The 9,411-nt window shown below is 50.9% G+C and overlaps 1 protein-coding gene across 1 annotated transcript; it reads right to left on the reverse strand.

The window, feature by feature from the left end:
• Positions 1–4,181: 4,181 nt before the first annotated feature.
• Positions 4,182–7,150, reverse strand: LY6L (lymphocyte antigen 6 family member L). The gene is made up of 3 exons (XM_012752884.2): positions 7,078–7,150; positions 6,856–6,972; positions 4,182–4,408 (listed from the first exon to the last, which is right to left on the reverse strand). Exons 1-3 carry the CDS (start codon positions 7,148–7,150, stop codon positions 4,182–4,184), a joined length of 417 nt encoding a protein of 138 aa, XP_012608338.2.
• Between the last annotated feature and the right edge of the window lie 2,261 nt (positions 7,151–9,411).

The raw sequence follows: 9,411 nt of genomic DNA on the forward strand, positions 1-9,411 counted from the left end.
TGAAAGGGCAGGTGCCTGCTGTGGCCTGTGGCCTCCATGGAAGTTCAACTGTTGAAGCCTTTGCAGCGTTTGGGTTCCTAGGGGCCAATCTGAAATCTCCGTGGAGGTGGACCTGGTTGTTTAGTTCCCATAGTCTGTGATGTTCAGGGTCAAGTTCCTGTGTGCTCAGCTCTGGAGTGAGCCTGGGATTATATTACCCACATGCTGGGGCTGGTTGCCTAAGTCCTTCACTTGCGGCATGTCTCTGGCCTGTGTAGCCACTTGGGATTCCTCTTTTGGGGCATCTGGTCAGAAAGCTGTGGCTTGTTATCCGTGGTGGTCAGACGTCCCCCTGGACCTCCCTGGTCATGAGGTGGGAAGGTGTAGAGAGATCACAGCTCCTCTGACTGGAGCGACAAGTGTCTTCCCTTGGAATCTTAGCAACCTACTGTGGTGGCTGGCATCCCACTAACGAGGGAGCCAGGGAGAGGCTCCTCGAGACCCTTTGTCCACATCCTGGCGTCTGTGTCCAGGTTGTGGGCCACCATGGGTCCAGGCCAGGAGATACCAGACAAAACAAAAAGGGGAAACTTACCACTGGAGTGGTAGCACTCCAATTATTTGTCCTATTCCTTGATCTTCCTGCCACTATTAAATATTTTCTGTTTGGAGTCCTCAGATGGCTTCTCCATGTATTTCTCTCATTCAGGTTTTACAGCTGCGTTTAGTGGGAGAGACGGGGCAGAGCCCACGCCATGTCACCCTGAGCGAGCTGGGCCTGGCCGTGCTGCCATGGACGCCGCTGCTTGCCCCTGCCTGTCGTCCTGCATGCTCCTATGATCTGCGTTTCTTTCACAAGTGAAGCTAAATTGTTTTTTGCATTTAAGTGGTGTTTTATATCACTTTTGCTAATTGTTTTTGTATTTGCTCATATTTTCTATGAAGCTGTTGTCCTTTGCTCACCTCCCTGTCATTTTGGAAGGGTTCTTTACAGCTCCTGGCGTGTGTGCGTGGGCCCCATGGAAAACATTTACATTTTTGTACAGTCAAATTAGTCAGTCTTTTCTTTTTTTGCATTGGATTTTGAATTACTTAAGAAGCCTGTCTCTGCATCCAGGTTATAAAGATATTCACATATCATTTCTTTTGGTATTTGTAAAGTTTTGATTGGTTAACATTTAGGTTATTCTTATGTATGATACATGGATTTATGAGTAGAGATCCAATTTTGACTTTTTCCAAGTAGCTATTCATTTGTTTGTGCACTGATTATTTTAAAAAGTTCACCTTTGACCCAGAGATTTGAGATTCTTCCTTTGTTGCGCACTAAGTTTCCATATGTTCTTGAGTATATTTCTGATCTATTCTACTTCACTTGATTGTCTATGCCTAAATTTTTGAGGGTTTTTTTCTATATTTTAATCTCTTCCCCCTAGTAACCCAACTTTTTTCAGTTTTCCTAACTGACCTTGAAGGTTTATGTTTATGTGTAGTTCAACTTGTCTTCTTCAAGAAAAAGAAGCATCATTATTTTTATGCAATCATAAAAGAAAATATGTCATGAGTTAGGAAGGGCTGCTGTTTTGAAGACATTGAGAGCCGTCATGCCTGAGAACAAGGAGCACCTTTGCAGTGGCTCGAGGCTGTGTCCTCCCCGAGGCTTTGCATGCTTTTGTCAGATTTATTTTTAAGTATTAGCTTTTTTTTCCCCCAATTGTAAATGATATTTTCTCTTTCATTCTCTCTTCCAGTTGGTTAATGCTTAAATATAAAAAAGCTACTGATTTTCATTTTAATTTCATATTCTTCTACCTCATTGAATTGTTATTGATTTTCCTGGTCTTAGCACTGATCCATGAGAGTTTTTGAGATACTATTAATTCAGCTGCAAATAGATTGTACTTTTCTCAATTCTCAGGCCTCTAGTTGTTTTCTCTTTACTTTGACTTGCTCCTGTCTCCACTACAATGCTATAAAATGATCTTTTATCCAGCACACTGGTGGGACTGCACCCAGGGCTGTCCTATACTTTGAGCTTTTGGCTTCAGGGCCTAAATGTGGAAAACTATAAAACTCTTAGAAGAACACGTAGGAGCAAATCTTTGCAACCTCGGGTTTGGTGATGAGTTTTTAGATACAATATCAAAAACATAATCCATGAAATGAAATATTGATAAATTGAATCTTATTAAAATTAAAAACTTCTGCTCTGCAAAAGATACTGTTAAGGGAATGAAAAGACAAGCTACAGACTGGGAGAAATATTTCAAAAACACACATTTGACAAATGATTGTTATCTAAAATATACAAAGAATATTAAAACTCAATAATAAGAAAACAAACCACCAGTTAAAAAATGGCCAAAGGATCTGATGAGACATCTCACCAAAGAAGATAACAGCTAGCAAAAAGCATATGGAACATTGCTAAGGAACTGCAAATTAAAACAACAGTGAGACACCATTACAAGACCTTCTTCACTCATCCTTGATGGCCCCTTTTGCCAATTCTTGGTCTTGAGTCCTCAGCCCTCATTAAGCATTTATTTATTTATTCAAGAAGGCCTTCATCATTAATTTCTGGAGCATTCAGTCAGCATTCATCGTCATCTTTCCTTCACTCATTCTTTTTCTAAAAATCCATTTATTCAGCAAAGTTTCTGATTTCAGTTGAGCAGTTGCCCCAAAGGGCCCAAAATCCTGGGTCCCTTATCCAGAGGAGAGAACAGGGCTCCCAGTTCCCAGAGGCACAAGGAGCAGCTGGTGCAATGGGAGACTCCTGTGAGGCTCCCAACACACCTATTTCCTAGGGAAAAGTGGCCCAAAGGGAAGAGCCCCCCCAGGCCTGCCTTCCTCACAGCCCAATCACTCCCCCAGCCCCTGTGCAGAAAACAGGACCCTTTAGGCCGGGGGCCAAGAATCTCCCCTGAGCACTGGCCTTGTTGGCTGCCCAGGGGTTGGGGACTCAGAGATCCTGATGTCCCAGTGCACGTGAGCCTGTCCCGAGGAGACACCCTACCCCAGCAGTGGGATTGACATTCAGCCTGAAAGTTCGCAGACATGAGGAGGAGAGCCAGGGCCTGTCCTGCCTGGGGCTTTGGAGTCTTGTCTGGAGAGACCCTGCAAGCACTGCAGCCTGCTAAGGACAGGGGACCCAAGGCTCAGGGTCATCCTGTGCCCACCTGCGGGGCTGCCAAGTCCACCTTGGTCCTAGGGATGGGGCAGAACACATGTGCATGGGGGGCAGGTGTATGACCCAGAGCAGAGTTGGGGGAGGCAGGTGTGCAGATGGGAGGGGCAGGAGTGTGGGCCTGGGAGGAGGAGCAGGCTGGAGACCCAGCGCTGTCCTGCATCTGGGGTCTCTGCTGCCTTGGATACTGCCCCCTACCTCATCCCTGTGCAGAGGGACTCTGCAGTACTGCCAGGATGTCACTGGATGTCCTATGGTGCCCAGCTCAACCCACTCCACCCTGGGTCTCCCCTGTGCCCTCACTTGGTGGCCCTCCCCGGGCCAGGCTCCAACCATCAGGCCTCCTCCTGTGTCTCACTGCAGCCACCCAGATAGGCACCCCAACCCTGTCACACACTGCCCTCCCACCTCTGCACAGTGCCTTTCTGGGGTCCCAGCCCTGAGCCTGTAGTGTGCTGCTTACCCAGTGCTGGGCCCCAGGCTGCCCAGCTAGAAGGTTTTGTCCAGATCTGGCTGCTCCAGTGGCTGGTGCCCATCCACAGAGGCTGTGCTGAGAGCTGGGCAGGGCGAGTGGACACGAGAAAGAGCAGGAAGGAGCAGGTACCACGGGGCATGAGAGTTTATTGTTTATTGTCTCTGAGAGGAGTAAAGGTCATGGTCACGATGCATGGGTGGGGGGCACACACAGTTACCCTGCCTGGGCCCCCTAGGGCTGAGGTGAAAAGAGATGGGAAGGCAGGGCCAGAGTCAGGGTGGGAGCCACACAGCTCTGGCCTCGTCCGGGCTCTGCTGCCACTCATAGGGTCCTGGACAGTCTGTTCAGGGAAGGAGCCGTCACCCAGACCAGGATTCCCATTCTTCTCTGAGAGGAGCGGGGGCTTTCTGAGCAAAGGGGCCCAAACAGGGATTGGGCGAGGTGACAACACCCTCCCCTCAACCCCAGTGTCCTGGAAGGGATGGAGGCAGGAGATAGGATGGGTCAGCAGGGCTGAGGGGTGCAGAGCGAGGGTCCTCATAATAGGGTCCAGAGGAGGCTGAGGCCCACTTGGAGAAGAAGCATCTCTGGCTGGGCCCAGAGTCCCTCCTCTGTTGTCGGTGCTCTGTTGCAAAGGTTCCTGGAGCAGCAGTGCCTGGTCATTAAGCTGTTCACCCCGGATCCCAGTGACCATTTAAACTTACTGTTGGTGTTGGGACATCTGGGAGCACAACGCTTGCTGAGCAGAACTCTCGTGCTGTGTTCTGCAGAAGAGAAGAGATGGCAGGTGGCCCCAGAACCCCCAGGAAGAAGGGATCCTTGGTCACAGGGGAGAGGCACGGAGGTGCTTTCTGTGCAGGCAGTGAGGACCAGAACTGGAGGGTGGGATCTGGCCCTGCAGAGCCAGGGCACAGCAAAGACAGACTCCAGGATGGCTGGCCTTGGGGGCTCTCCCCTGAAGCCAGACATGGCCTGGAGCACCCCTGTCAGCCCGCAGAGAGCAGAGAGTCTCAGGAGACAGGGTGGAGAAGCAGAGTGGAAAGGGTCTGGCAAGCACAGGAAACCTGCTGGGCGCCCAGCCCTGGGCTCCGACTGCTCTGGACTGACCCTTTAAAGATGTGCCAGAGGCTGAGCACCACGCTGCCCCTAGTGCCAGCTACTCAGAAGGCTGAGGTGGACGATGTCTTGAGCCCAGGAGTTCAAATCAAGCCTGGGCAACCATCCAATCCCTGAAGGGAAGCAAAACACTCAAAACCCAAACCGTAAAGACCATCTTGGGTGGAATTACCTTTATTTATTGTGTCATATTATGTTATGCTTGTCGTGTTGTGCTCTATTTCATTATGTTAAATTACATTGTTATATTGTATTGCAGTATATTATATTATATTAAGTTGCAATATATTATATTGTGTTGAATTACATATTCTTTTATGTCGTATTATACCATACGTCATTGCAGTATATTATATTGTATTATATTGCAACATATTATGTTGTATTACATTATATTGTATTACGTCTTATTACTTTATATCCATTGTAATGCATTAGATTACATTGTGTTGTACTATAGTATGACAGTGTACCAGGGGCCATGAAGAACACTGCTCAGGCACATGATTTAGGAATTAGGATGGCCTGATGAAAGCCTCCAGCAGAGAGCATGGAATTCCCAAGTCTGAGCCGCTGTGAAGCCTACCCGCCCCCCCAATGCTGCTCAGCCAGCAGATCTCAAAGTTGGGGAGCTTTCCTGGCCCAGGAAAAGAGCCCTTACTGTCTCACACTCCTGGCATGGAGGGGCCACAGTTACAGCATCTTCCAGGCCAAGAGAAACTGTAAACATAAAACTTGGGTGGAACCAAACATAAAGGGAACAAAGTTAAAAGAAAAACAAAATTGAGGGAAAACAGAGCAAACAGTATTCGGCCAGGGTCAAGGCCCACCTCACATGCAAATAAATTCCTTCATCTCAATAAGAAAAAGAGGAGACCCCCACCCCCCCTGGGAGAGTGGGTCTGTCACAGCAGGGACACTGGGGCCTCAGACTCAGTCTAGCTGCCCAGTGAGAAAATCCCACCTTGAAATATCACTTTCAGCTGCCAGATCGGTGAAGGCGGAAAGGAACAGCCAGGCCCCACCCTGGCAGTAGTGGGAGCCGCTGGGGTGCTGTGGGGCGCTCTGGCAAAGGCCACTGGGCAGCAGCCACTCCGCAGCTGGCGCGTGGTGGGGTGTGCCTGTGTTTCTCAGGGCCGGGAGTGTAGCAGGGGTGCCACTACTATTTCTCTACAGGAGGCCCAACTGTGCAATATTTATTTTCTTGCATCATTTGAAATGGGAGACTTCCTAAATTTCATTCTGGAAGCTCCATTAAAAGAATTGCGCTGCTGTGGAGCCCTAGGACTGGCATCCACAGAGACCAGGGAGCTAGCTCTGCTGGCCTTGGCAGGTCCCCAGGGAGCTAGAACTAGCAACCCATGACTATGTTTCCTCAGAGCAGAATGGTTTGTCCTCTGGATACTTTTATACTTTTGTAAACGAGTGTTTCTAGTGGTTTAAAATGGGACCTTTCAGTGGGGCTAGGACCGTGTTAGTGTTTTACTTTCTAATTTTCTCTATGACATTTTAAAAATTTATTTTTATTTATTTTTTTCAGATGGGGGTATTGCCCTGCCGCCCAGGCTGGAGTGCAGTGGCAAGATCATAGCTCACTGCAGCCTTCAACTCCTGGGCTGAAGCCATCCTCCTGCCTCAGCCTCCGGAGTCCCTAGGACTGCAGGGGCCGCCAGCTAAGGCTCTTTGAAAAATAAATTCCGATTACTTCCTGAGCACCGCGGTCGCCAGTGAGCGCGTGGCCTTGGTGAGTAAGGGCAGGAGTCCCCTGTGCAGCGCCCAGGACCGCAGGGACACCCCGCCCCCAGCTTTCCGCTGTCTTTACAAATTCAGTGACCTCAGAGCTTTCATCCTGCTGACGGTTCCTAGGGAAAGTGACAGTTCAAATGGAGGAGAAAAAGAGAAGCCAAATTTCAGACTCCGTGGATGCTCGGCCAAGTCCAGCGGGAAGGAGGACAGCAGGAGGTGCGGTCAACCAGTGCTTCTCATGTTCCCCCAAGCCCCAAGCCCTGCGAACAGCGGGGTCGCAGCGCTGAGGCCCAGAGAGGCAGTGACATCCCGTCCCTTCCCGGGCCCGCCCTGGCCGGCAGGGACTCACTCGTGAAGAAGACCACCTCGTTAGAGACGCAGACCTGGTCTGTGGAGAGGCACCGCACGGGCAGGCAGTTGGCGGGGCTGGATACTTTGAAGCACTGGTAGCAGGTCAGGTTCGAAGCTGTGGGTGGCAACCGGGCGGTGGTGCAGGGGTCCGCAGCCGCGAGCACAGGACCCCAGGCAGGGGCCACCCCGAGTGCGTGCAGGCCGCCTGCGCGCCCGTTACCTGGTGTGATCCAGAGGCCAGCAAACTCCGGAGAACCCAGAAAAGCCCACAGGATTACACCAAAGCACCGCATGACGCCGAAGGGCTCGACCTGAGTGGAGCTGGATGGAGCAGAGAAGGAGGCTTCGCCCCAGCGCCCGCCTTGCCCCACGCCCAGCCCCTCCCCCGCGGCCCCACCCGCGCTCGGCCCTGAGCCCCAGGGAAACACCTGGCCTGCCCTGTCCTTAAGTGCGGCCTTTTGACTGAATCCAAGTTTTACAGAGCAAATCCTTTTATTAAAAGGGGTGCCACAGAGAAAGATGAAGCTTTTCTCGCCTCCTTTGGTGCTTATAAAGGAACCTTGAACTCAGAAGGCCAAAGGTTCTCCATCCCCAGCCCGATTCTCTCGGTCCGGGCCTCGTCATTCCCGCAGTCCAAGCCCGCATCCCGCACCTTCCTTCTTCCCTTTGAGGGGGAGTCAGCCTGGGACCTGCAGACCAGCTCTGCGGGAGCAGGTGTTCCCAGGGCCCCACCCTCACCCCAAGGCCTCCACAGCCTCTGACCCTAGCCCCCGCCAGCTGAGCACCGCCGAAGGCCCTGGGAGGGGACACTTGACGCCCACCCTAGGCCTCGGCCTCTGCTCTACGCCATCTGTGCCCTGCAGGGCGGGTCCTGCGGGCCAGGGCGTGGGCCACCCACTCCCCGCCTGGCTTCCTGCCTCAGGGGACTCTGAAGTTCCGGGGCTCCTAAAAGGGCAAAAGGGCGGAAGACAGGGCGGTGCCTTCCGCAGGTGGAGATGGGGATGGGGTGGGGATGGAGTGGGGGTGGGGTGGGGGTGGGGTGGGGGTGATCTGGCGTTGGAAGCCAGACCGTGGGGAGGTGGGGCGCCTCGAGGGGGAGGAGGAAGAGGGAGCAGCTGAGCTGGAGAGCAGATGTTTGGTCTATCAGAGATGAAATCGTCCACCGAGTAAATGACTGAGACAAAAATCTCTATCAATGGAGGTTTATTAAGCCACGATTTTTGTGGAGGTGCCTGGTGTCCACAGAAAAAAAGGCCAAACTCTGTAAAATAATTTTAAAGAAATTTACTCTGAGCAAATTTGAGGCCCATGACCCGAGCCACGCCCAAGAAGCTTTGACCAAGTGGACTTGAGCATGTGGCTGGGTCACAGTTTGGTTTTACACATTTCAGGGATTGCAGGTAAAGTCATAAATCAATATGTGGGAAGCATACATTGGTTTGGTCAGAAAAGGTGGGTCATCTGGAAGCGGGGGGTTTACAGATTATAGGTGGGTTCAAAGATTCTTTGACTTGTAATTGGTTAAAGACCTGAAACTTTGTCTAAAGGCTTGGAATGTTTTACTGTAAGGAGCTGTTAATCAGATAAGCCGCCAGACATAGGTTTGTTGTGTAAATTGAGGGCCTGCAGGTTTGTCTTGCATAACCTTAGGCCTGTTCTTAGTTACAAAGGATGTCCCCAAGAAGGGAGGGGGTGTGATGAAGCACTCTGACCTCCCTCCTCCTGGCAGGCAATTTAGTTTTTGGGTATTCCTTTGGCCATGAGGGGATTCATTCAGTCAGCCGGTGCCAGGGGTGAGCCTTAAGATTTTATTTTAGTTCACACTGGGAAAAACGTGAACTGCAGACAAGCTGTGGCTGTTTTTCCCAAGGAGAGGTGGGGACCTTCAGCGTTGTAAAGGCAGCAGAGAGAAGGAAAGGGCAGGGGGAAAAAGGGCTGATGAGGTGGTGGTTACATTCTTGTGAGGCCCAAGAAATCCACATTGTATGTAAAATAAGGGAGAGAGGGGGCATCAGTTATGCAGACGTCCCTGGGCAGGTGGAAGAATGTCTGACTCTGTCTTGTCTCCAGTTCTGTTACCTGTAAGATCAACTTGTAATTCATTCTTAGTGTGCAATCAAACAGGCTTTAGTTTTAGGTACCAGACAAAGGTGCAATTTGCATGTCCTTGCTTTTGGGAGGTCATTGAGGAATTTCCTCAATGAATGGCATGTGGGGCCTACTCTTCACTATGCCTGAGGCTTCCACCTTCTCTTCTGCACAGAGAGTTGGGGGATGGTCCTGAGACTTTGAATTTCTTTTTACAAAATGAACGGCAGTCCCAGGGAGAGGGCACCAAGCCCAGGTACAGGCCAGAGTCTGGTTAAGGGCCAAATTGGGTTGGAGGATGGTCAGATCACAGACTCAGAATCTTTTCATTCTTTCTGGAGTGCTTGGGTGACTTCCCTGAGAGGGGCCATCTGGAAGGTGGGAGAAGGAAGGGGAGCTCCAGGGCAGTGTACAGCAGGGTGCATCCCCAGCTGTTTCTACTGACCCCACAGCTCAGCTGGGAGTT

The sequence above is a fragment of the Microcebus murinus genome, chromosome 7 (genome assembly GCF_040939455.1).
Source record: "Microcebus murinus isolate Inina chromosome 7, M.murinus_Inina_mat1.0, whole genome shotgun sequence".
NCBI classification, from domain to species: domain Eukaryota; kingdom Metazoa; phylum Chordata; class Mammalia; order Primates; family Cheirogaleidae; genus Microcebus; species Microcebus murinus.

Coding starts and splice junctions, on each gene's coding strand:
- LY6L (XM_012752884.2), bottom strand. CDS start 7,150: ATGCGGTGCTTTGGTGTAATCCTGTGGGCTTTTCTGGGTTCTCCGGAG. Junction 6,973..7,077: donor TGGCCTCTGGATCACACCAG/GTAACGGGCGCG, acceptor TGCCACCCACAG/CTTCGAACCTGACCTGCTAC. Junction 4,409..6,855: donor CGAGGTGGTCTTCTTCACGA/GTGAGTCCCTGC, acceptor TCTCTTCTGCAG/AACACAGCACGAGAGTTCTG.